The 27766-nt window shown below is 41.5% G+C and overlaps 1 protein-coding gene across 2 annotated transcripts in view; it reads left to right on the forward strand.

Moving 5' to 3' along the window:
* ADAM9 (ADAM metallopeptidase domain 9) overlaps nt 1-27766 on the forward strand; it is a 108003-nt gene that overhangs the window by 4136 nt on the left and 76101 nt on the right. For both annotated transcript variants that reach the window (XR_014542092.1, XM_083588501.1), the window contains exons 2-4: nt 23486-23583; nt 24511-24575; nt 25898-25976. Coding sequence is in view for 1 of the 2 variants with exons in the window: in XM_083588501.1 (XP_083444627.1) it covers nt 23486-23583; nt 24511-24575; nt 25898-25976 (242 nt within the window). In the remaining variant the exon portion in view is untranslated. The remainder of the gene's footprint in view (nt 1-23485; nt 23584-24510; nt 24576-25897; nt 25977-27766) is intronic.

Consider the following 27766-nt stretch of genomic DNA (forward strand, 5'->3'; position numbering starts at 1 on the left):
GCAATTTACATAAAATAACAAATCTTTAAATTCAGTGCTGAATGTAGCCCCCTCCCCATTTTGGCAGGGATAGGCAAGGATCGGCTGACAAATGGTAGCAAATTTTTAAGGTGCCAAATGCAGGCTCTGCTCCCAGAGGAAAAAACGTTAATGTTTGATGTCAGATATGAAGCAGGTGGGCAGGGCTGGGGAAAAACCATCTTGTGGCCCACATTAGGATCCCTGATGGTTCTAACTGAGGTTCCTCACCCTTGTTTGAGGTGCTGTTTTCATGATTATAATATTGGAGGGAGGCCCACCCTATGGATCTGTTTGTATAGGTAGGGTGCATTTTGGAATTTGAAGCTCCTGAACATAAGAAGAGTCCTGCTGGATCAGGCCCATGGGTTATCTAGTCCAGCTTCCTGTTCTCACAGTGGCCAACCAGATGTCTCTGATGGGAAACCCACGAGCAGGACCTGAGCGCAAGTGCCGCCCTCTGCCCACCTGTGGCTCCCAGGAACTGGCATTGAGAAGGATGCTGCCTCCGACTGCGGAGAAGAAGAAGATTTGATATCCCGCTTTATCACTACCCAAAGGAGTCTCAAAGTGGCTAACATTCTCCTTTCCCTTCCTCCCCCACAACAAACACTCTGTGAGGTGAGTGGGGCTGAGAGACTTCAGATAAGTGTGACTGGCCCAAGGTCACCCAGCAGCTGCATGTGGAGGAGCAGGGAAGCGAACCCAGTTCCCCAGATTACAAATCTACCGCTCTGAACCACTACACCCCACGGATCCATAAACTTGTCTAATCCTCTTTTAAAGCCACCAAAATTGGTGGCCATCATTGCCTCTTGTGAGAGTAAGTCCCATAGTGTAACCATGAGCTGTGTGAAGAAGGGCTGCCTTTTGTCTGTCCTGAAAGTTCAGTTCTCCATATTTCAACACCATTTTGTGATTTGCTTATTTTTTAAAACTCATAAAAATTCACCAACATTTTACTCTGAATTTCTCTTAATAGAGACCTTTTTATATGCAATTCTGCTTAACACACACTTTTTTGAAAAGCAGTTTTCTCTAATATAATGTATTTTTCATGTTATTTTAATGAATATATGCATTTTTATGCACACCTACCCTAAAATATGTATTTTTGTATGTATTCTTTTGGTTCCAAAATTTGGAGAAGTGCAGCTTTTAGAGGATAGCTGTGTTTCAGTTTGTGCATTATTCTGGAAAGTCCGAGTTAGGTAGGTTTGCCTTTAAATGTAAACTAAATTGATTGCCCCCATTCCTATTCATAGTATAGAACAGGAAGTAGGAAAAGCTCTCATGCCAGCATCTCCTAAATAGACTTGTAATTGCTTAGATGTTTGGACAAATTAAGGACAGAGGAAGTACACATCAAAAACAAAGAGGATGCCTAAAACCAAAACAGATTCAATTAATCTGTTTAGAGAGTTCAGACTTCTTAGATGGGTTTCCTGATCATAGAGTGTGCAGTAAGAGCCCTTTTGAGATGATCAGTCTATAACAGGGGTCCTCAAACTACAGTCCGCAGACCACATCTGGCCCACCAGGTTCCTGAACCCGGCCCGCCCAGGCAGAGCCAGCGCTGCCGCCTTATTCCCGATGGAAGGAGGTGCAGGATCACCGCTGCCCCATTTCTCCATTACAAGCTCTGAAACGCGCTTGAAACCAGGGTAACCTCTGAGGGCCTTGCTCATGAACAAACGAGGCAGGCGTTGATCTGATCCGGCTGTGTCACAGCGCCCCTACCTTGGCAGCCGCCTCTGCCACTTGCGGGTCTCCTCGGAGGAGGAGGCGCCATGCTGAAAGCCCCACAGAGCAGTGTCTGGTGCTGGCCACCATTGCTCCCCAGCCTGCCTTGTTTTGTGGAGTGGGGCGGGTGCTGCTTCTCTTCCTTCTGTTCCGGGCCCCAATCCTCACAGGGGTTCAACCTGGCAGCGGCAGCAACATATTTTATTATTATTTTCCAGAACATTTTCTTTTCCCAGCTCTGTTGAGTCAAGTTCTTTTGCGCCATCTCCCCTTCGGCTGCTTTCGTTTTTCTAGGTTGGGAGCGTTTGGGGAAAGTGAGAGCAGGGGATCCCAGGTGACCGGGGTGGGGGTCAGCTTTCTTCTTCCCCCCTTGAGCTTTAACTCTCTCCCCCTCTCCCCTTCAGCCTGCGATCCCCCTCGCTCTCGGCAATGCTTCCAAGCCCCCTCCCACACTTCCTCTGGGGGAAACTCGGCTCCTTTTCTTGTACTTATGTCTCCAGTGGTGAGCGAGGAGTCTCTGGCTGGATCTCTCTCCCCTTGGAGCCAGGCAGGGCAGGGCTGCCATTTCCCCACCCCCTTTTCCCGTGCCTTTTCTTCCTGAGGTAGCAGTGGTAGCAGCAGCAGCCCTCCAGCCTCCCTCCCTCCCTCCGCTGGCTTGTTCCATGGGAAGGAAGGAGAAAAAGGTGAGCCCGGCCCACCCTCCTTATCGCTTCCCTTTCTTTGGGAATTGGGAATTAGGAGGAGAGAACAGATCGTGCATGTCCCCACTTTGAGTGCTCCAGGTGAAGTGAGCTTTGGCTGGATCCAGCTGCCGCACTCTCCAGATGTCCTCAGCCTCCTACCCTTTTGCCCTAAGCAAGTTTCCAACCATTGTTCCACCTAGCTCAGTATTGCCTACACTGACTGGCAGCAGTTTCAGATGGGGATCTTTTTGTGCACTGCAAATAAAATATGTGCAGTGTGCATAGGAATTTGTTAAAAAAAAAATCAAACTATAGTCCGGCCCCCAACAGTGTCTGAGGGACAGTGAACTGGCCCCCTGTTTAAAAAGTTTGAGGACCCCTGGTCTATAAGGACGGGGGGCGTCTATGATATATTTATGGAGGAATAATAAGATAATGTAATTTACAATTATCCAAAGATCAGCTTGACCTGCACAACATATTTTACTACCCAAGGGAAGGACCCCGCTTCCGCCTACAGAGGCAATTGAATTTTGCTGTTGCTTTTTGACTCTCTTTTTGAATCTCTCTGCCTTTTAAACCTCTGCCTTTCTTCTCTGATTCAGTTGCTGAGGAAGCCTGGCAATTTTGCCAGGGAACCCCTGGAAACCACAGAAGGTTTTGTAAGGTGTTGTAGGGTACAAACTCTGTTCATGTGTGGCAGCCGTTGGGCCTTCTCTAGTCATCATTGGCTGGGAGGATAAGCTTGTCCATCCTGGGTGACCTTCTCATTGACAGAGCCTCAATCCTAGAACCCTGTCTCCATCTCGAGACGGAGCAAAGGCCAAAGTTATTAAAGTCAAGGCAGGAACCGTTTTGTTAAGAGCAGCACCTTTTCTGTCCCCACCACCCGGTAGGCCGGTATCAATCCTGCACTTTGGCATAAGCCTTCCCAGGCCCTGCTTCCCTCTTCGATAACGTCTCTTTACCTCAGGGGGTGTCCAGAGAGTTCTGAGTTTGGGGGGGGGGGCGGCTGAGTGTTTGGGGAACTGTGTTCCCTCCCAGACACCCAGAGTGCCTTAGCTCCTTCCGGTTCATCATTGGGCAGCATTGCTGGTGCACTAATGCCAATGTCCCATACTGCCTGTGCAGCCTGTGCTATCTGCTTCTCAATGGTAGCACAATGGCCTCCTGTGTGTGCTCCTGCCATTTGCACATGGCCAGAAAAGAAGGCAAACTAGGACATGCGCATGGCAGTGGGCAGCTTCAAACCAGCCCCCATTTCCCCGGGTTCTTTAAGCGAACATGGACTGAACAGCCCATCTAATATAGGATGCCTTCAAATGGAAAGCAGACCTTTGTAAAGCAGAACACATGGCCACCCTGTGATCCTGGGACATGTCTTCCTGGAGGGGTCAGAAAGTGGAGACTCCTGGGCCACAGCTGCTGTTCGCATGGGTGCATTTTTGCTAACCAAAAAGCAAAAAAGGTCTAGAGGGTTGGTATTTGTAGCAGCATGTTCTGGCACTAGGGCTTATTTTAGGAATGGGAATTTGGTCCTTCAGCCACCAGCCCCCTCATCCTTTTGCAGTATCCATCCAGGAAAGCTAGTTTTTGTCAGAGACCAGGCTGAGAAGTACTGCTCTGATGAGGAATGGTGGGAGCCTCCCCCTCCTCCTGCTCCTGACCAGGATCCTGAAGCTGCCCAGGAGCAGTGGAACAGTATAGATTTAGAACAGTGGTTTGCAGAGGCACATAGTTCTGAAGACAAAAGTTGGCACGAACTGGGGGGTGAACAGCTAGGAGAAAAAGAACTGGGAGAGAGGGAGTCAACCAACTCGGCAGCCCAGAAAGCAAAGTGGTTGCAAGATCGGGTTGCAAGGCGCAGAAGTGACTAGGGGGGAAGTGGGTGGAATCCTTAATTGGGAACACCACCATTCCGAAAATGGTTGCTTTCTTCTTTTGCTGTGATCATTAAAGACTCTTTAAATGGTAAGCGACTCTTCTCTTTGTCCTGCTTATCTACGGCCAAAGGTGGGAAGGAAGCTGAGTCCCCAAAGCCTGACAGTTTTTGACCAGAGTCTTACAGTCTTGGTTGAAGGCCAAATGTCAGTGCTGGTTTTTGTAACCTGGACTTATCCTTTCAACTGCCTGAGAGCCATGCTAGAAATATTTGTCTGCTAGCTGTGTTTGCTGAGCCACAGTTTGGCCATCAACACCCTAAGGCAGTCTTCATCAAGGTGTTCTCCAGATGTTTGGACTACATCTGCCTTCCTCCTTGACTGTTGACCATGCTGACTGGGACTAATGAGAGACAATGGCGTGGGATCACGCAATACTAATTTACATATGCTGACATGGAAGGTAAAACAAAAACAAAATACAGTGTCTAGTTGGAAATAATTATTTAAGTTCAGTATAAGTTTGGAATAATGCATAATCATATATAAAGACCTGAGGCACAGGATTGTTTTTGAAAAATAAAATGAAAGGCCGTGGAAATGTCTTAATTTGATCCTGCTTAATTTGATACACTGTTAAATAACAGAGCTGGAAGTCCAGAATTTTTTTAAATAACAGCTGACAAACCGCCAGGTATGTGGCATGTTCCAACAAAATCTTCACCAGGAACTATTTTTAAAGGGAGTCTCAGTTAGCAGTCTGTCTGTATAAATTGTCCGTGTGTTGTTGACTTGTGATTAAAATGATTCCACTCCTTCTGGGCACAAGTGGGACCTGTACTGATTGCAGAGCCATGAGTGCCCGGGGCAATGGATGCAAAATCATCATCATTCCCTTTGCTTCTCTCTGCCAACAATTCTGCACTGGCTTTGGGTGTCTGTTCCCAGAGAACAGTTGCCTGTGGCAAACACAAGCTTTACCCCTTGCACTTCAGCTGATGAGTGGGAGTTAAAGGCTGTTCCGTTTGGCTGTGTGCACCTGTTTGCTGCAGGCAATTGGTGTGCACAGCCAAGGAAAGCCTGTAAAACACACTTCCCAAAACTTAGGGGGGAGCAGGAGAAGGAAAGGTGCTTTGGCAGTCTTCTGATTGGTGCCTCCCAAAGAGCCGAGCACAGACGTAGCAATGTCCCTTGTGCCCGCTGGGTTGAAATAGAAATTAACTTTGACACAAATAAACTACAGCATGAATGAACTTGGAATGCTGAATTTCCTTGGCAAATCACACTCCTTAAAAGAGGAAAAGGTTCTTACTCTTACCAAATATTAAAATTAAATATCTGAAGAAGCTTATACCCAGAACAAACTTTGTTGGCCTCTAAGGTGCTACTGTACAATTTTTTTATTTACTTTGACTGCGGCAGTGTAGGCAGGGCCATGTTGCTCTATAGCCTCACAGGGCTGAGCGGGAGGGGCAATGCTGTGGGCACAGCAGTGAGCGATGCCACCCCGCTCATGCTCCCCTCGCCATAGCTGGTGAGCCACAGGTTCCCTGTCCGTCCTGCAGAACATTAAAGGTAAGAATAAGGGACTGGCATTGTAGGTATAACATACGAATCCCAGTGCTGAGGGACAAGTTTTGACTACCGTATTTTTTGCCCCATAGGACACACTTTTCCCCCTCCAAAAATGAAGGGGAAATGTGTGTGCGTCCTATGGGGCGAATGCAGGCTTTCGCTGAAGCCTGGAGAGCGAGAGGAGTCGGTGCGCACCAACCCCTCTAGCTCTCCAGGCTTCAGGAAGCTCTCTGCAAGGCGCGGGAGCCCTGCGCTGGGCTCCCGCGGCTTGCGGAGAGTTGCCTGCATGCCGAAGGCTGGGCGCGCTGAGCTCAGCGCGCCAAGACTTTGCGCAGCTCTCCGCAAGCCGCGGGAGCCCGGCGCTGGGCTCCCGCGGCTTGCGGAGAGTTGCCTGTTCTGGGGGCTGGGGTCGGGGGAAGCTCGAGCTTCCCCCGCCCCAGCCCCACGCCTGGGGGGGGGAATAATTTCCCCCCCCTTTATTTCCCCCCCAAAAAACTAGGTGCGCCTTATGGGACGGTGCGTTCTATAGGGCGAAAAATACGGTACATCTTTCACAGAACTGCATGACACTGCTTCCACATTAACCATAGGGGTAGGAATGGACCTCCAGATTTATGTTGAAACATAGTAAACTGCTTAAAAAAACTTTTTGTATACTTCAGTATATACTTACGTATATACTTCAAGCAGTTTCTGAAATAAATAGTTAATGAATAAAGCAGTTAATGAAACAGTTTCTGAAATAAATAAAATAAATAGGGCTGCTTAAGCCAAGGCAAACCTGCTAAGTAAGATTAATTTATTATGTGCCCCAGGTGACTGTAATTAAAATGTGCAAATGAGAGATGAATCACTTCATCTACACTTGGCAGACTTACTGCTTTGCTTGCAGCAATTTGCTGTGAATATCTATAGAGATTTTCACCAAATCTGCATTAGCCGGAGCCGCTTAGCACCAACCTAGTGATCCCTCCACGTTGCAAATGCTTTGAATATGTTGTAATTGCAGAAGCACCGCTTCTGCAAGGTGGGCTGGTGTCTATTGCTGCCATGTTCCAGATGGACAGTTCTCTATGTGCAAGCAGGATTGCAGAAGCAGGGGGAGAAGTCAAAACAGGTGCAATGTGGGGCAGCTGAGTGGAAGAGAAGTAGTTTCAAAAATAGGGTCGGGATGTTGAAGACAGTGCTTGGGGGGGGGGAGAGGAAGCTGAACAAGTGCAATGAGAACTGGTCCTTAGGGTCCTTTGACAATATTTCTTGGAGTTTTATGAAAAAGAATCTCCAAGGGATGGGGGTAGGCCAAGGTTTTGAGAATGGTATAGGTGCAATTTATTCTGAACAAAAAGCAAAACTGATTGTAAATAATGTGGTAACAGAAGAATTTGCTATTGAAAAAGGGACACGACAGGGGTGCCCAATATCCCCATTACTTTTTATATCTGTCTGGGAGGTATTATTAAACATGATCAGAGGGGACCAGCTGGTTAAAGGGATTCAGGTCGGAGCTAAACAATATAAATTGAGAGCGTTTGCAGATGATCTAGTATTAACTTTACAAGAGCCAGACACTAGTACGAGAAGAGTTTTAGAGCTAATACAAGCATTTGGTCAAGTAGCAGGATTTAAGTTGAACAAACAGAAAACGAAAGTATTGGATAAAAACCTAACAGTTGCTGAAAGAGAGAAGTTCCAGAGTGAAACTGGTTTAATGGTAGCAAAGAAGGTGAAATACCTGGGGATTAATTTAACATCTAAGAATGTGAACTTATTTAAAGACAATTATGAGAAATGTTGGACAGAAGTTAAGAAAGATCTAGAAATATGGTCAAATTTGAGACTTTCCTTGTTAGGCCGAATTGCTGTTATTAAGATGAATGTGTTGCCGAGAATGTTGTTTTTGTTTCAAACATTGCAGATTTTGGATAAAATGGATTGTTTCAAGAGGTGGCAAAAAGACATATCTAGATTTGTCTGGCAGGGCAAAAAGCCCAGAATAAAATTTAAGATACTAACTGATGCAAAAGAAAGAGGGGGGTTTGCCCTGCCAGACTTAAAGCTGTATTATGAATCAGCGGCTTTTTGCTGGCTGAAAAGCTGACTGCTTCTTGAAAACACAGACATTTTGGATTTGGAAGGGTTCAATAACAGATTTGGCTGGCATGCATATATATGGTATGACAAGGTTAAAACCCACCAAGGTTTCAAAAACCATATTGTTAGGAAAGCAGTATACAATGTTTGGATTCGGTACAAAGATTTGTTGGAAAACAAAACCCCTAGGTGGTTGTCACCAATGGAAGCTAAGGAAGTGAAAAAACTTAATATGGAATCCAAATGGCCAAAATATTGGGAAATTATAGAACATGAGGAGGGAAAAGTGAAATTGCAGAGTTATGAGAAATTGAAGTCCAAAGTAAGAGACTGGCTTCATTATTACCAGATAAATGAAGTTTTCAAACTGGACAGGAAAATTGGCTTCCAGGTGGAGAGGTCAAAATTAGAAACAGAGCTATTGGAACCCAATACTAAGAATCTGTCAAGAATGTATAACTTGCTGTTGAAATGGAATACACAGGATGAGACGGTTAAATCAGCTATGATTAAATGGGCACAAGACATTGGTCATGACATTATGTTTGCTGACTGGGAACAGTTATGGACTACCGGTATAAAGTTTACGGCATGTAATGCCTTAAGAGAGAACATTATGAAAATGATCTATAGGTGGTACATGACCCCTGTCAAGCTTGCAAAAATTTATCATACGCCCAATAATAAATGTTGGAAATGTAAGGAAACTGAAGGTACTTTCTACCACCTTTGGTGGACGTGCCCAAGGATCAAGGTCTTCTGGGAAATGATTTATAATGAAATGAAAAAGGTGCTTAAATGCACATTCGTGAAGAAACCAGAAGCCTTCCTCCTGGGCATGGTAGGCCAATTGGTGTCAAGGAAAGATAGGACGTTTTTTATGTATGCTACAACAGCAGCAAGAGTACTCCTAGCAAAGTATTGGAAGACACAAGAGCTACCCACACTGGAAGAATGGCAGACCAAGGTGATAGACTACATGGGACTGGCTGAGATGACTGGCAGAATCCGTGACCAAGGGAAAGAGACGGTGGAAGAAGATTGGAAGAAATTTAAAGTTTATCTTAAGAACTGTTGTAAAATTAATGAGTGTTAAAATGTCTTGGGTAATGCAAAATAGAATTGCAGTGACAAACAATTGGATATGAGAAAAAAGATTTAAAGAAAGTGCTATAAGTAATTGAAGTTAGGGGTTGCTGGAAAGATTTAAAACAGGGATGCAGAAAGGGGAGGTATGGGGAAGTCGTTGAAAGAAGGTTTAAGGAAAAAAAGGATAAGAAAGTATACGTGTTTATATGTTTGTTTGTTTATGTATTGTGTTGTATTGTCTTTTAATATGTGTTGAAAAACCAATAAAAAATTTATTAAAAAAAAAAGAGAGAACTGGTCCTTAGGGAAGTTAATCATGACAGTGTTGTGGACTCACCAACCTTCCAACTTGAACCATACATTTTTATTATAATAGCTACAGCATTATTTTTCTCATGCATGTAGTTAAATTGTACTTAATAAAGAAAAGTAATCTCTAATACACCTCCTTAGTACCTGCAAATGTTACTGTTCAGTAGCAGTTTCCCTCAGCTTTGCTGGTGAAAATGCTGAGTGCTGAAATCCTGGTATGTTTTTGAGACTTGGATTAACGTGAGACTTGGATGTGACATGCTTTAAAGAGTGAAGGACACAATTTCATCTGAACGTAACAAAGTGGAAATGTGGGCTTCAAGTTCAGTGTAGTTCTTTGCACTCCAAACTGCAGGTTACGTATAATTCCTTGTAATTTTTCCTTGAAGATCTCCTTTTCTTTTATTTTTTGAATGAAAAGCAGATTCTCCAGGCTGCAACCCTGAGTGGAGGAAGTGTTAGATGTGGCTAGTTGCAGTTCACTAGCAAAGATGCTGGATATACTGAACAGGGCTACAGAGAGGCAGGTACCTGTGGTATCAATATAGAGCACACATAAACAGCATGCGCTCCAGACTCTAAGCTTTCATTAAAAATCAAAAACAAAGTAGGTCTCTGGTCTTCCTAAAATAAAAGTTATGAAGCAAAATGTCCACGTACCCCTTTCAGCAATTTCCATGGGATGAGCCAGCCTGACGGCTCCCTGTTTCAGTGTTTTTAGCTGTGGCTCTTTTGGCTTTAGACCGCTTGCTTTGTTATTTCAAGTATTTATTTATTTATTTATTTTTTATAAATATTTATTCAATGTTCCAATTTTATACAGACACAAAAAGAAAAAAAAAGAAAAATATTAAAAACAAATCAATTTCGATAACAATTTTTCAATAACATGTTTCTTTGACTTCCTCATACCTCCCCTTCTTGTTTTCTAGTTCAAATTGTTAATCCAGCAAATCCTAATCTCTTAACATTCCTTTTAACTAACACCTTATTTTCCAATCAACTTTTTTTTTAAATTTTATAACTTAAACAATATTAATCCCAGTTCTTTTTATCATAACAGCTAGAGACCACATAAGTTCAATCCAGCATCTTTCAAAGTTCATTAATTTTGCAGTATTTCTGTAAATAGTCCTTAAATTTCTTCCAATCTTCTTCTGCCGACTCTTCTCCCTGGTCGCGGATTCTGCCAGTCATTTCTGCCAGTCCCATACAGTCAATCAACTTCATCTGCCATTCTTCCAGAGTGGGTAGATCTTGCGTCTTCCAGTGCTTTGCTATAAGTATTCTTGCTGCCGTTGTAGCATACATAAAGAAAGTTCTGTCCTTCTTTGGCACCAAATGGCCAACTATGCCCAAGAGAAAAGCCTCTGGTTTCTTCAAGAAGGTATACTTAAATACCTTTTTCATTTCATTATAAATCATTTCCCAGAAGACCTTGATCCTTGGGCACGTCCACCAAAGGTGGTAGAAAGTACCTTCAGTTTCCTTACATTTCCAACATTTATTATTGGGCGTATGATAAATTTTTGCAAGCTTGACTGGGGTCATGTACCACCTGTATATCATTTTCATAATATTCTCTCTTAAGGCATTACATGCCGTAAATTTCATACCGGTGGTCCATAACTGTTCCCAGTCAGCAAACATAATGTTATGTCCAACATCTTGTGCCCATTTAATCATAGCTGACTTAACCGTTTCATCCTGTGTATTCCATTTCAGCAGCAAGTTATACATTTTTTACATAATCTTAGTTTTAGGTTCTAGCACTTCTGTTTCTAATTTAGATTTTTCCACCTGGAAGCCAATTTTCTTGTCCAAATTGTAAGCCTCCATTATCTGAAAATAATGAAGCCAGTCTCGCACTTTATTTTTTAGTTTCTCAAAGCTCTGCAATTTCAATCTGTCTCCTTCTTGTTCCAAAATTTCCCAATATTTCGGCCATTTGGCCTCCATATTGAGCTTTTTCTGGGCTTTCGCTTCCATTGGTGACAACCACCTTGGGGTCTTATTTTCCAATAAATCCTTATATCTGATCCAGACATTAAACAAAGATCTCCTAACAATGTGATTTTTAAATGCTTTATGTGCTTTAACCTTGTCATACCACAAATATGCATGCCATCCAAAAACATTGTTAAAACCTTCTAAGTCCAAAATGTCTGTGTTTTCAAGAAGCAGCCAGTCTTTCAACCAGCAGAATGCTGCTGATTCATAGTAAAGTTTGAAGTCTGGCAGGGCAAAACCACCCCTTTCTTTTGCATCAGTTAAAATCTTATATTTTATCCTGGGCTTCTTGCCCTGCCAGACAAATTTAGAAATGTCTTTCTGCCACTTCTTAAAACAATCCATCTTGTCCACAATTTGCAATGTTTGAAACAAAAATAACATTTTAGGCAATACATTTATCTTTATAGCTGCAATTCGACCCATCAAGGAAAGCTTCAAATTTGACCATATTTCAAAATCTTTTTTCACTTCTAACCAGCATTTCTCATAATTATTTTTAAATAAATTCCCATTTTTAGCTGTCATATTAATCCCCAAGTATTTCACTTTCTTCACCACAGTCAAACCTGTTTCATTCTGAAACTTCTCTTTTTCAAACAATGTCAAATTTTTCTCTAAAACCTTAGTTTTGGACTTGTTCAGTTTAAATCCTGCCACCTGACCAAATTCTTGAATTAATTCTAAAACTCTTTTGGTACTAGATTCTGGCTCCTGTAACGTCAAAACTAGATCATCTGCAAATGCTCTCAATTTATACTGTTTGGCTCCGACCTGTATGCCTTTAACCAACCGGTCCCTTCTAATCATATTCAGCAAAACCTCCAGGACCGATATAAAAAGTAAAGAGGAAATTGGGCACCCTTGTCGTGTCCCTTTTTCAATCTTAAATTGTTCCGTAACCACATTATTTACAATTAATTTAGCCTTTTGTTCAGAGTATATTGCACTTATACCATTTTCAAAACCTTGGCCTACCCCCATACGCTGTAAGTTCTTTTTCATAAAACTCCAAGAAATGTTGTCAAAGGCTTTCTCCGCGTCCACAAATTTCAAAACAGCTTTAGTATTTATGTTCACATCTAGCTTTTCCAAGATGTCAATTACATTCCTCAAATTGTCAGATATGTGTCTTCCCGGCAGAAAGCCCGCTTGGTCCTTATGTATCTCTTCAATCAATACTCTTTTCAATCTCTTGGCCAAAATGTCAGCAAAAATTTTGTAATCCACATTTAGTAAGGATATGGGCCGGTAGTTTTTAAGTTGAGTCTTTTCAGTCTCTGTTTTCGGTATAAGTGTAATGTAGGCCTCTTTCCACGATTTTGGTGCCCTTTTCCCTTCCAAAATCTCATTGCAGACTTCCTTCAGAAGTTGAATTATCCAGTCCTTCAAAGATCTATAGTATCTGGAAGTCAGTCCCTCCGGTCCCGGAGATTTGCCCAATTGCATATTTAAGATGGCACCTTCTATCTCCTGATCTGTTATTTTACAGTTCAACAATATTTTACTTTCCTGTGAAATTTTTTGTAATCCATTTATTTTCAAAAATCCATCAATATCCCTTTCATTCTGTGGCCCTTGTGCATATAATTGCTTGAAGTACTTCTGGAAACAATTTCTAATCTCATTTGGATTTTTTATGTCTTTTCCTTCTACTTCCAGGTTTGTAATTGTATTTAATTTTTAATTTTCAGTTGCCAAGCCAGTAATTTCCCACATTTGTCCGCCGATTCAAATGTCTTCTGTCTCATTTGTTTAATTTTCCATTCTATTTCCTGATTCATCAATTCCATATATTGTGTTTGGTAGATCTTTATTTCTCTCAGAATCTCTTGTGACTTCGGCTTGGCTCTCAATTTTTTCTCACCTTCTTTAATTTTCTCCAAAATTTTATCTTTTTTCTCATTTTGCCTTCTCTTTTTTAATGCATTCTGTTGTATCAAAAACCCTCTCATCACAGCTTTACTTGCATCCCAGATTACTCTTTTTTCCACATTTGTTGGCAAATTTAATTCAAATTTAATTCAAAATAGTCTCTTAAAGTCTTTTGGGCCTTGTTATATACTTCTTCATCTCTAAATAAGGTGTCATTCATCCTCCATCTGAAGGTGCCGGTTGTTGTTTGCTTCATCTCCATCTTTACAGCATTATGGTCAGAGCAAGTTTTAGGGCAGATCTCCACTTTTTTATCTTTGGTGCCATTCCTCTAGTAATCCAAATTTGGTCAATTCTGGTCCATGTCATCTTGGCTTCAGAGAAAAATGTTCCCTCTCTCTCCAGAGGGTTCTTAGTTCTCCAGATCAATTAAGTCCATGTTGTCAGTCATTTCAAAGAAGGTTTTTGGTAGTCTACCATCTTTGGTGACTACCTGTTTTTGCGCCTTGTCCATATTAGTAGATACAACTCCATTCATGTCCCCCATCAGGATTATATTGTAGTCCATAAAGTCCATAAGAGTCTCATGCAACTTCTTAAAAAATTCCGACTTCCCCTCATTTGGTGCATACACACCTGCTATCAAAAATTTTTCTCCTTGAAACTGAATTTCAATTGCCAAATACCTTCCTTGTTCATCTTTGAGGATAAATTTCGGTGAAAGTTTCTCCTTTGCACAAATCACCACTCCTCTCTTTTTGACTTTGTCAGACGAGATAAACTCTTGCCCTAATCTTTTATTAACAAGTATTTTCCTGTGTAGCCTCGTAACATGTGTTTCCTGTAAACAAATCAAGTCCAATTGTTCTTTTTTTAATATGTGGAAAACACCTTTTCTCTTTCTAGGGGAGTTCAGTCCATTACAATTCCAACTTAGAAGTTGCAGAGCCATGGTTAATTAATTAATTCTCCCTCCCACTGCACCAAGTTGTTGTTCTTCTTCTGTCGGTGGCTTGTCTCTCCCTAAGCCGGAGCGTCCAGATATCAAATTTGCTATCTCCAAGAGTCCTTTTCCTGACGCCGATAGGTCCTCACCAGATTCCACTTCCTTCTGTAGGTCCTCTTCGTGATCTTTCAGAAACTTCTCCTTGTCGTTTACTGTCCTTATTCTTATTTTCTTTCCTCTGTATTTAAAAGACAGGCCTTGGGGGAATTCCCACCTGAAGATTATTTTATTTTTTCTCAGCAAAACAGCCAGATCTCTGTAATAGGCCCTTACATCCAAAATGTATTTAGGTATATCTTTGAAGATTTCCACAAAGGTGTCCTCAATTTCCAAGGTTCTTTGATAATGTAGGTTCAGAATTTTATCTCTTTCTTCCTTTGTCTTTAAAGTAATCAAACAATCTCTTGCTTTGTTCTTTCCTTGTCTCCTGCCAAGTCTAAATGCACTCACTATCTTAAATTCTTCTTCCCCCAGGTCCTTTTGCCAAAATTGTAACAGTTCCTTTGTGAGAAATTCTGCCAAATTATCTTTCTCAGTTTCTGGTACACCTCTGATTCTTAAATTCCTCTCCTTTCTTTGTAGATCTATCATGGACAGTGTCAAGTCATGCTCTTCTTTTTTTTTTTTTTTTAAATATTTTTATTTTTCCATATAAACACAATACAACAAACATAAACATACAAAAACAAAAACAAAACAAAAAACATGTATCATTTCATATCCTAATTTCATATCCTATCTTCCCCGACTTCCTCATGCTTCCCCTTTCTGTATTCCAAATTCTTATCGATTGTTCAGCAAATCTTCCCTTATTTTAATTTAAATTTAGACTATTCTTCCTTATTTTCCTTGTCTTAACCATTGCTAATAGTAACCATTTACTTTCCAGTCCAACATCATTCTAACTTTCATTAACTTTATGATATTTCTTTAAATAGTCCTTGAATTTTTTCCATTCTTCTTGCGCTGCTTCTCTTCCCTGGTTTCGGATTCTGCTCGTCATTTCTGCCAAGCCCATATAGTCTATCACCTTCATCTGCCATTCTTCCAGTGTGGGTAGTTCTTGCGTCTTCCAGTACTTCGCAATGAGTATTCTAGCTGCTGTTGTAGCATACATAAAGAAAGTTATATCCGTCTTTAACACCCCTTGGCCGACAATACCCAAGAGAAAGGCCTCTGGTTTCTTGGGGAAAGTATATTTAAATACCTTTTTAAGTTCATTATAGATCATTTCCCAGAATGCCTTAATCTTCGGGCAGGTCCACCAAAGATGAAAAAATGTACCTTCAGTTTCTTTACATTTCCAACATTTGTTGTCAGGCACATGGTAAATCTTTGCAAGCTTGACTGGGGTTATGTACCACCTATATATCATTTTCATAATGTTTTCTCTTAAGGCATTACATGCCGTAAATTTTATCCCGGTGGTCCACAACTTTTCCCAATCAGCATACAAAATATTATGACCAATGTCCTGAGCCCATTTAATCATGACCGATTTAACCGTTTCATCTTGTGTATTCCATTTCAGCAGCAAATTGTACATTTTGGACAAATTCTTAGTACTGGGTTCTAACAGTTCTGTCTCCAATTTTGATTTTTCCACCTGGAAGCCAATTTTACTGTCCAGTTTAAACGCTTCATTAATTTGATGGTAGTGGAACCAGTCTCTCACCTTCCCTTTTAATTTCTCAAAACTCTGCAATCTCAATTTGTCCCCTTCCTTTTCCAAAATTTCCCAGTATCTTGGCCACTTGGACTCCATATTTAACTTTTTAACTGCCTTAGCTTCCATTGGCGACAGCCACCTTGGAGTTTTATTTTCCAGCAAGTCTTTATATCTGTCCCAGACATTTAGTAGTGCTTTTCTGACAATATGATTTTTAAAACTTTTATGTGCTTTAACCTTGTCGTACCACAAATATGCATGCCACCCAAAAATGTTATTAAAACCTTCCAAATCCAAAATGTCTGTGTTTTCAAGAAGTAGCCATTCTTTCAGCCAGCAGAAAGCTGCCGCTTCATAGTAAAGTTTAAAGTCTGGCAGGGCAAACCCCCCTCTTTCCTTTGAATCCGTTAGTATCTTAAATTTAATTCTGGGCTTTTTGCCCTGCCAGACAAATTTAGATATGTCTTTTTGCCACCTCTTGAAACAATCCATTTTATCAATTATTTGCAATGCTTGGAACAAAAACAACATTCTTGGCAATACATTCATCTTTATAGCTGCAATACGGCCTAACAAGGAAAGCTTCAAGTTGGACCAAATCTCCAAATCTTTTTTCACTTCTCTCCAAGTTTTTTCATAATTATCTTTAAACAAATTCACATTTTTAGCTGTCATATTTATACCCAAATATTTCACTTTTTTAACCACAGTCAACCCTGTCTCATTCTGGAACCTTTCCTTTTCTATCTGTGTCAAATTTTTCTCCAAAACCTTTGTCTTAGACTTATTCAATTTAAATCCTGCCATTTGACCAAACTCTTGAATTATTTCCAAAACTCTTTTCGTGCTAGCTTCTGGCTCTTGCAATGTAAGTACTAAGTCATCTGCAAATGCTCTCAGTTTATATTGTTTAGCTCCGACCTGAATCCCTTTAACCAACTGGTCCCTCCTAATCATATTAAGCAAAACCTCCAGGACCGATATAAAAAGTAATGGGGAGATAGGGCACCCCTGACGTGTCCCTTTTTCAATCTTGAACTCTTCTGTAACCACATTATTTACAATTAGTTTGGCTTTCTGTTCAGAGTATATTGCACCTATACCATTTTCAAACCCTTGGCCTACCCCCATCCCCCGGAGGTTCTTCAACATAAAACTCCAAGAAATGTTGTCAAAGGCTTTCTCGGCATCCACAAATATCAAAACAGCTTTAGTGTTTATGTTCACTTCCAGCTTTTCCAAAATGTCAATTATATTCCTTACATTGTTCGACAAGTGCCTTTTTGGGAGAAAGCCCACTTGGTCCCCGTGAATCTCCTCCATCAAAACTCTCTTCAGTCTTTTTGCCAAAATATCAGCAAAGATTTTATAATCCACATTCAATAACGAGATGGGTCGGTAGTTTTTAAGTTGGGTCTTTTCAGTCTCTGTCTTTGGTATAAGTGTAATGTAGGCCTCTCTCCACGTATCGGGTGCCCTTTTCCCTTCCATAATCTCATTGCAGACTTCCTTCAAAGGTTGTATCAACCCTTCCTTCAAAACTTTGTAGTATTTGGAAGTCAGTCCATCCGGTCCAGGGGATTTGCCCAGCGTCATGCCTTGAATGGCATCTTCTATTTCTTGTGCTGATATCTCCTGGTTCAATATTATCTTACTTTCATGCGAAACCTTTTTCAGCCCATTTTCCTCGAGGAACTGTTGTATGTCCATTTCTTTTTGCGGCCCTTGTGTGTAAAGTTGTCTAAAGTAGTTCTGAAAACAATTCCTAATTTCCGCTGGGTTGCTTATGTTTTTTCCTTCCACTTCTATATTTGTTACCGTGTTGAGTTTTTGTCTCTTCTTTATTTGCCAAGCCAGTAACTTGCCACATTTATCAGCAGATTCAAAAGTCTTTTGTCTCATTTGTTTAATTCTCCACTCTAATTCTTGATTCATCAGTTCCATATATTGTGTTTGATGAAATTTGATTTCTCTTAGAATCTCTTGGGATTTTGGCTTCGATCTTAATTGTTTTTCCCCTTCTTTTATCTTTTCCAAAATTCTCTCCTTTTTCTCATTTTGCTTTCTCTTCTTTAAAGTATTTTGCTGAATCAAAAACCCTCTCATCACGGCTTTGCTTGCGTCCCATACTATTCTTTTTTCTACTTCAGACCTTAAGTTGATTTCAAAATAGTCTTTCAAGGTTTTTTGGGCCTTCTTACAGATCTCCTCGTCTCTAAATAAGGTGTCATTCATTCTCCATCTGAAGGAACCAGTTGTTGTTTGCCTCATCACCATCTTTACAGCATTATGGTCGGAGAAAGTTTTTGGGCAGATTTCTACTTTTTTTATATTCGGAGCCATACTGCTAGTCACCCAGATTTGGTCAATCCTTGTCCATGTCATTTTGGCTTCAGAAAAGAAGGTTCCCTCTCTTTCTAATGGGTGTTTTGTTCTCCAAATATCAATCAAGTCCATATTGTCAGTCATTTCAAAAAAAGTCTTTGGTAGTCTTCCATCTTTTGTTATTACCTGTCTTTGTGCCTTGTCCATATTTGTTGAAACCACTCCATTCATATCTCCCATCAAAATTAAGTTGTAATCCATATGGTCCATCAAAATTTCATGCAACTTCTTAAAGAATTCAGCTTTCCCTTCGTTTGGTGCATAGATTCCCACTATCAAATACTTCTCTCCTTGCGATTGAATTTCAATTGCCAAATATCTTCCTTGATCATCTTTAAAAATTTGTTTCGGTTGCAATTTTTCTTTTGCATAGATCACCACTCCTCTCTTTTTTACTCTGTCTGAAGATATAAATTCCTGTCCCAGTCTTTTATTTATTAATAATTTTCTATGTGCTCTTGTCACGTGGGTCTCTTGTAGGCAAATCAAGTCCAATTGGTCTTTCTTTAAGGCATGAAATATATTTTTTCTCTTCCTGGGAATATTTAAGCCATTACAATTCCAGGTTAGAAGTTGCAGAGCCATGATGGGATTATTTACTCCTTCCTCCTACAGCTCCCTGTTTTTGTTCCTCGTCTGTCGGTGGTACCGTGTTCGTGTCCAGTGATGGATGCCCTTGTCCTGGAAATGTCTCTTTCTGTAGGTCTTCTTCGTGTTCTCCCAAGAACTTGTCTTTATCACTTACAGTCTTTATTCTTCTCTTCTTTCCCTTATATTTAAAAGACAAGCCTTGGGGAAATTCCCACCTGAATGGTATGTAGTTCTTCTTCAGCAGTGTCACCAGGTCTTTATAATGTCCTCTTGCGTCCAAGATACTCTTAGGGATGTCTTTAAAGATCTCAATAAAAAAGTCTTCAATTCGAAGGGCTGTTTGGTAGTGCAGGTTCAATATTTTATCTCGCTCCTCCTTTGATCTTAAGGTAATAAGACAATCTCTGGGTCGATTTCTCTTCTGTCTTATTCCCAATCTAAATGCACTTTCTATCTTAAAATCTTCTTTCTTCAGCTCCTGCTTCCAAAAGTCAGAAAATTCTTTTGTCAAATCATCCACCAAGTTCTCTCCTTCCTTTTCCGGCACAAGTCTGATCCTCAGGTTCCTCTCCTTGCGTTGCATATCCTGCATAGAGAGTGCCAGTTCATATTCATCCAATTTCTTGTAAACTGGTGGAAATTTTTCCTCCGCAGCAGTTGCAATTTCCTTAGCTTCCTCGGCTATCTTTCGTGTTGTAGATGAATCTTTCAATAATTTCCCAATTGCTTCTGCATTTGAGTTCACTTTATTCCCTAGGTCAGTTATACTTTTAGTATTTAGGTCAATTTTCCCAGAGATTTCTTCAATTTTTTTATTTGTTTCAGCAACTTGTACTTTAGTTTCAGCAACTTGCAATTTAGTCTCCGCACCTTGCTTTTTTAGTTCCTCCAAAGAGTCATTTATCTTCTCCAATACCTTGGCAAATGATTCTTCTGTAGACATTGCTTTCGCTTTTGGCTTTGCAGCCACTATAGTTCCAGAGGCTCCTGTTACAGAAGCCCTTCTTTGCATGTAAGTGTCAATTTTGTATTGTCTGCCAGATCTCAAGGTTGTTTCTTGTAACTCCCCTTTCTCTTTACCATCTGCCATAACAAAGTCTTTTAGTCAAGGTCATTCCCAGGCTTTGAAACTCACAAACAAAGTTCTCAAATTTTAAACTCCACTTGTTGCTGAAACAATTTGTAGGTCCTCTAGGGGGCGTAGAGTCAGTTCTATACTTCTCAAAGTAATCCCACACTCTTCAAAAAAGAAGGAATAAAAGTTTCCTAGTCCCTTTCAATTTTTCTTTCCTTTTTCAAGGGGATCCCAGTCAATAGTGTCCTGTAAGTAACTTTGTAATGCCACAGAAACAGTGTTTCAAATTGGAAGTAACCAAAGTCAATTTGAGATATTTTTTAGCTTCTTATAGCAACAGTCCTTAGCCGGTTCCTTTTCTCCGGCAGTCCGATCCCAGGTTAAAGAGCAGCGATACTTAATCCAATTCTTTTAAATTGGCAGGGAAACACTTTTAAAATCTTCTTCCCCCTCCTCCTGCCTTCGGGGGGGGGGGAGTTCTTTGCTTTGGTGGTGGATTTCTTAAATCCCGCAAATTTCCTCTCAAGCAGTTACAGCTAGAGTGCCTTTCGCTTTGATCTTGCTACAGAACGGAAAGCAGACTTCCTTTTTAGTGCTTGTCCGTCTCGGTGCCCAATTTCTTTACTTTTAGTGTCCAGTTATATTTTAGCGGTCAATCCTACTCACGGATAGTTGTTCTTTTAATCCAATTTCCCGGGAAGAAGTCAGCGCTCTCCGCTAATGGCGACGCGGCTTCGCTTCGCAGGCTGGGTGAAGACGACTCTCAGCACCGCTCCAAGACCCCTCCGCTCCTCCGGAGCCTTTAAAAAGGCTATTTCGCAGCGTCGGGGGGGCGCAAAGGTGCCCGCCGAGTCTCCAGTTCACAGGCAACGCGCCTGTGATTTTTAAGGGTCCCCGCTTCGCCGTAGCTGACAGGACCCGAACCCACGAAGCAGATCTCTCCCGGAGCTCCGGTTGAGATCCGCCATTAAGCGCCGGCGCTGACCGGAAGTCTCCCAAGTCATGCTCTTCTAACTTTTTATATACCGGTGGAATCTTTTCCTGAGCAGCAGTTGCAATTTCCTTGGCCTCTTCAGCCAACTTTCTAGTTGAGGCCGATTCCTCCAGCAGTTTTTCAATAGACTGTGTATTAGAGTTCACCTTTTTTCCTAATTCATTAATACTTGAAGTATTCAAATCAATTTTTGCTGAAGCCTCAGCTACTTGTCTATTTGTCTCTTCCACCTTATTGGCCAATTTCTCCAAAGTTGCATCAATCTTGCCCAATGCTTGGGCCAAAAGGTCATCAGTTGACATAGCTTTTGGTTTTACCTGTGGGGCAGCAGCTCCTACTGTACCCGCTGCACCAGCTATTGAAGGCCTTCTTGTAGTATCAGTCTTGTATTGTCTACCGGACCTGGTTGTTTTTTCCTGTGTCAAATCTCTTTTTTTATCATCTGCCATAACACTCACATACACTCCCAAGGTCGGTCCCACGCTTGGAGAGTTTGTTTTGAGAAAAGAGAAATTTTTCCACAGCAGTGCTTATTGACTAGAATGTCATTGCAACATAGTCACCTCTAGGGGTCACAGTTCCAACTTCTTATTGCAACTTTATAACAAATAAAGTCCTGATATAGTCCCAGTATCTTAGTATCAAATTTTCAGTCCCAAAAGGTTACTTTAATTTCCAATGTATTTCTGTCCACACTGTATCCTTTGCAGAGCTGAATCAAACTTTTATTTCCACTCTCCGTTTGACAGTTCCCTCTAATCGGCTTCCCTGTCATAGGCAGTCCGTTCCCAGGTTTTAAAGTCAGCAGATATATTTTAATTTTTCCTTTCCTTGCAGGACAAATATCTTTCAAATGTCTCCCCACTGTTCCTGCCAACAGAGGGGAAATTTTCCTTTTTGGTGCTGGATTTTAATCCTTTCTAAGGCGCGTCTTTCTCAGTCACAGCTTTACAGTCTCTTTGCTTTGATCTATTAACAGTCCGGGAAGGCAGACTTCCTGTTTTTACCTTTCCCGTTTCGGTGCCAAATTCTTTAAAGATTTCTTCCAAATGTATGTCAAAATCCTACTCACGGGTAGTTGTTTTCGAGTCCAATTGTCCAGTGAAGAAATCAGCGCTCTCCGACCCTGGCTATGCGGCTTCACTTCGCGGAGACGGGTAGACAGCTCTCAGCTCCGCACCACTCACCCCCGGTCCGATCCGGAGCCTTTAAAAAGGCTCCTTTTCAGCGGGGGGGGGCACAAATGGAGCCCGCCGAGCCTTCAGTTCACAGGCTTCCCCGCCTGTGATTTTTTTCGGGTCCCCGCTTCGCTGTAGCGGTAGAACCCCAGCTCCACGAAGCCGATTTCCTTCGGAGATCAGAGGAAATCCGCCATTACGGTCGCTGGCGCTGACCGGAAGTCCCTGTTATTTCAAGTATTTATAGCCCTCTCTTCACCTCAAGACCCCAGGATGGGGCAAAGAAGTATATTAAAACCACAATGAACGGAATTTAAAGAGCAACAACACCTGAGTAAAGCAAGACCTATATTAAATCAGCACCAGTAAAATCATGAATACACAGTGGAAGTGAGGAACATGTTTAAGGATTTAGATTTGGTGGACGGAGTGCCTGAAGAACTATGGACGGAGGCTCGTAACATTATATAGGAGGCAGCAACTAAAACCATCCCAACGAAAAGGAAATGCAAGAAAGCAAAGTGGCTGTCCAACGAGGCCTTGCAAATAGGAGGCGAGAAGGCAAGCAAAATGCGAGGGAGATAGTGAAAGATACAGGAAACTGAATGCAGATTTCCAAAGAATAGCAAGGAGAGACAAGAAGGCCTTCTTAAACGAGCAATGCAAAGAAATAGAGGAAAACAATAGAATGGGAAAAACCAGAGATCTGTTCAAGAAAATTGGAGATATGAAAGGAACATTTCGTACAAAGATTACCATAATAATATGAGTGGAATAGCAGAAAAAGAAAAGAAGAAGCTTGAAAAGTGTGAGGAGGAGGCAAAGAGCCAAATAAGTTCTGTAATTCTTCCGAATGAAATCGTACTTAGGTGTAATGAGGCAACCCATAGCATGAGTGTTCATATTGAGTAAAAAAAAAACAAAGGGCACAATTTGGCTGCAAATACTTGTGGTGCAGCAGATCCCTGGGTGACCTTAATTTCATGTGTTAGCTTATCCAAGGAAAAGAACCCCGGCACTCGATCCCAGAAAACAAAAACAAAATGACCCCCAGAACGTATCTGAGTAAGTGCCCTTGGAGTCATTTCTGATGGTTTCCTGTGGAGACAAATGACTGTTAAACCTGTTTCAGCCTGTGGCATCCATGTGCTGATCTTAAAGCCATCAAATTTGTGCCCAACAGCTGTCTTAAGGTTCAATTAGTCCTCTTGCCGCTGTTACTCAGGGGCCTGTGGATAAGCTGTCTGGTTTCACTGACTTTATCAATTTGGCAGTGTTTTAATCCATTAACATTTCCCTGTATCTTTCTAGGTTTTCAGCCATTATCTCAGCTGTCTGCTTACGAAATTATTGTCCCCAAGAGGATAACAAGAAAACACCGCGATGTGCTGACATCCAGGGTAGCAGAGGTATTTCAGAGCAGGATTTCATCATCAGCATGTTGCTTTCTGCTTTTTGTACACATCATCTGGAAGCAGCTGTGAAATAATTAAGCATGGATGTGCTTCCTGAATGGTACAGCTGCCGAGGGTTCAGGGCAGCCTAGAACTAAACTCTGTGTGTGTGTGTGTGTGTGTGAGAGAGAGAGAGAGAGAGAGAGAGAAAGAGAGAGAGAGCTGCATATTTGTTGCAGAAGCTTGTTGTGAGCAGCACCTATTGTCTAATGTTTGTGAAGTCAACAGTACACAGGGCTGAGACATTTGGCTGAATGAGGTGAAGAGCACATGGTGCTCCCTCTCCCTACATCATGGTGCATAACTGATCAAGTTATTTTGGCAACTGAGGCAGAAAAACTTACAAGGGCCTCCTCACCCGCCACTGTCAAAATGCAACAACTTTTGAAAAAATAACCTAAAAATGTGGTTCCCCATACCTGACATACAAAGCCAGTTGATGGTTTTGCAACTATTTCATTAAATAAAGAGAAAATGCACCAAAAGCTGAGCACTCAGAGAGAAAAACATAGACAGGGTGCTACTACGTCTTGCAGAGCAATTTCAGTCAGACTTTTGTTGGTCTTGCTTAGTGGGTTTTAGTGGGAAAGTGCATTTTCTCTGCTGATATTATTATCCTTTTAATTTGTGGTTGTTACACTATGATTTTTATATTGCTGACAGTGTTGTTATTTTTCATGTTATGATTTTCATGGATGTAAACTGCTTTGTGTAATGTGTATGTATGGAAAGGGTGGGTGATGCACCTCCACCATACACACAAGGGTGTATTTGCTAGGCGGGGGGCGGACAGGACTGGGAATCTCTGGATTGTTCGGAACGTGTTGATAATTAATTGAGGATTCCCAGAGAGGTTGCTTGATTATTCCTTCTTCTTTTGAGGATGAACTATCTTTTGAAGTTGATGTTGAAGGAACAAAGTATACACTTGAACTAGAAAAAAACAAGTAAGTGACTCATTTCCAGCTGCACTGGGCTGTTTTCCTTCCTCCTGGTTATTCTGAGTTTAAATTGGTCTGTTTGGCTCTTTTCCCTGGTTCTGAAAGTGACCTGTACAGGGCTTAGTCTACAGCATGGGTAGGCAAACTAAGGCCCAGGGCCCGGATGTGGCCCAATCGCCTTCTCAATCTGGCCCTCGGATAGTCCGGGAATCAGCGTGTTTTTACATGAGTAGAATGTGTCATTTTATTTAAAATGCATCTCTGGGTTATTTGTGGGGCATAGGAATTTGTTCATTCCCCCCCCCAAAAAAAATATAGTCCGGCCCCCCACAAGGTCTGAGGCTTCAACCCCCTGTTGAGGTTTCAACCCCCTGTTGAAAAAGGTTGCTGACCCCTGGTCTACAGGTCACTTGAGAGCCCTCCGGAGGAAACAACTGGTTGATTTGATTTCTCTGCCCGCCCCCTCGGCTTCCATACTAAACACCAGCAAAGCACTTTTGGCTTCGCCATCATGGTGACATGCCAGCTTATTTCTGATAAAGAAAGCAACTTTCCTTAAAGGTTATTAATCTGTACATGTGGTTTGCAATAGGCCATTTGTTGTAATGTATATTATAAAAGGGGGGGGGGGACACAGCTACATCAAATGTGTGTGATCCCTCTCCATTCATAGTGAAATGCACTGATATTTCTCCAGCTGCTGCTTTTTGTTTTAAAAAAAATCTTTATGATTTCATTTAGAATATACCATAATTGCAAGGATAGAATTATAAAAGCAACAGTCCCCCCCCCCTTCTGATTCCATGTTCTCACAGCCTTCTGTTTGCAAATCTTTACTTTTTCCTCATTCTTCTTCCAGGTCCAGTTCTGTGAAAGCACTTATTTTTTCAAAAGTTTTAAAAAGCCTCATTTATTATTTTTATAATGTTTTGTTTATTTTCTGAAAGAGGGTTGTTTGGTAGTGATAAAAAGAAAAGAGGGGAGTTTATAACTAATCCTGGTTTTAATGAGTTATCATTACTGTTCGTTCCTGATTAAGCATGAGGTCTAAGAACATTCTTAATTTTCAAGTTTTAAATTTTGCTTAAGTTAAATGCTGTACTCTTTTGCTTATTTTTCAAAGCTGTCTTGGGAGGGTTTGAAAAACAAGACTCTGAAGGCAGGGAGGGGGTTCAGGTGGTTTAGCAGACTGGCTTTTGAACCTGCCTTTCCTTGTTCCCTTCCAACTTTGCAGCTCAACATTGCTGGTTCCGCATTTTTTCCTTAATCTTTAAAACAATTGTTGCCTAATGCGTTTCTTCCCATAATTCCCTCTCCAATTCCTCCAGAGCCCTTGTGCCCAAAGACTTCACAGTTTATACTTACAATGCTGACGGCTCGCTGCATTCTGAGATTCTGGATCTCAAGGTATGTTTTCCTTTCAAATACATTTCTTGGGAGCCTGCCTCTCCATCCTGCTGGGCTGGCATCTGGACGAGTAAAGTAGCAAAGATTTTCCAGGCACAAGTGGGAGCCAAGGGCAAATGAGTTCAATTGCCTGAGATGTAGGAATAGGGCTGAGGGTTGCTGTGTCTGCAAGAGTGGTATTGGGGGTTGGATGTTTGAACACCCTCCCTGAATGTAGAAAAATACCACTGCAAGGTAAAGGCTAGTCTTGTCTTGAACTTTATTATGGTCACAGACCAGGATAAAAAACAAACAAACATATAAATAAAATAGCAGTTAGGATTTTTTTTTAACTGATAAATGTTGGAGCAAATAAGGACAAGGAAACAAGCATAGGATAAAACATCTGAATAAAATACAAGATTAAACACGGATAATGGATGGATAAAAACTGATAATTAAAACAGATAAAAACTAAAAACAAATAAAAACATGCAGTTAAAACAACTGTAAGAGCGTAAGAACTAAAAGACTCGCAGTTAAAACAACTATAAGAGGCTGCAGAGGAGAAGCCTCTGAAATAGGGGACACTCACAGCATTAGAAACTGATGTGCAAATATGGTTAAAACAGACAATTAAAACAATGTACAACAATACATTTAGACACAATGTGCAACAATAAACTATCCCAGGGAGTTGCCTCAGAGTCCATGGAACCGAGTTTGGGGATTTTCATGCCGGACTATTTTGAGTTGGGCAATGGTCTGCGTCTACAGATTTGCACACATCCAGGTCTTCTTTTGGTCTTTGCCTAACAGCAAAAGGTCAAATTTTTGCTTTTGCGGGAGGTCGGCGAGCCTCACCAGTAGGGGATCAATGAACTTACTGTGTGCTTCTTCATAAAAGGGACATTTAAAGAACAAGTGTTCTGGGCTTCCTATCTCTCCCAATGGACAGGTGCAAAGTCTCTGGGCATAGGGGACTTTTCTAAAGGCTCCATCCAGGACCGGTGAGGGAAGAGCCGCACTTCTGGCGAGTGTAAAGGCCCTTCTTGCATTTCTAGATACAAGAAAGAAGAGATATGCTGCCGGTGCGGCTATGTATCTCTCGATTTCTCCAATTTTATAGTCGGGGCACCTTGCGCAGTCCTGTTGTCTCTCGGTATCTAATATTCTTTGCCTGACCGTGGCTTTTGCCTGGCCCAAGCCCAGACTTAGAAGGGCCTGAGGGGCAAAACCCAGTTTCTGGAGGGTGTTCAGAACTGCAGTCTGCCAGCCTGACTGGAATTGGTCGCAGAGGATCAGTGGGGCTATCCCTCAGGGGAGCAGATTCAATGTCAGCCATTTGTAGATTGATGTTAAGCAGATGCTAGCCTCCACTCTCATCATCCCCGTTTCCAATCTCACCCATGTGTTTGAGACACATCTGGGGACTTGGAGGAGAGCTCTAAGAAGTCTAGATTGAACTCTCTCAAGGGGGGAGAAAGCAGAGGAAGGCGGACCCAAAAAGGAACCATACAGGAGTTGTGCCAAAGTTTTGGCCTTGTATAATTTTAGAGCTGCGGGGACAAAGAAGCCCCCTTGTGCTCTGAAGAATTTAAGAATACAATTTGCGGTTTTTTCCGCTGAACTCCCGATGAAGTTTATGTGAAGTTTGTTGGTTCCTGAGGCCTGTACCACCATTCCTAGATACTTATAGTTTGTGACTTGTTCTAATTTATGGCCTGGGAGTTCCCAGCTTCTAAGCTTTGGTTTTTCCCCAAAAGCGAGTATCTTGGTCTTTTGATAGTTGATTTTGAGACATTCAGATT

This window comes from Podarcis filfolensis, assembly GCF_964270895.1.
Source record: "Podarcis filfolensis genome assembly, chromosome: 15".
NCBI classification, from domain to species: Eukaryota; Metazoa; Chordata; class Lepidosauria; order Squamata; family Lacertidae; genus Podarcis; species Podarcis filfolensis.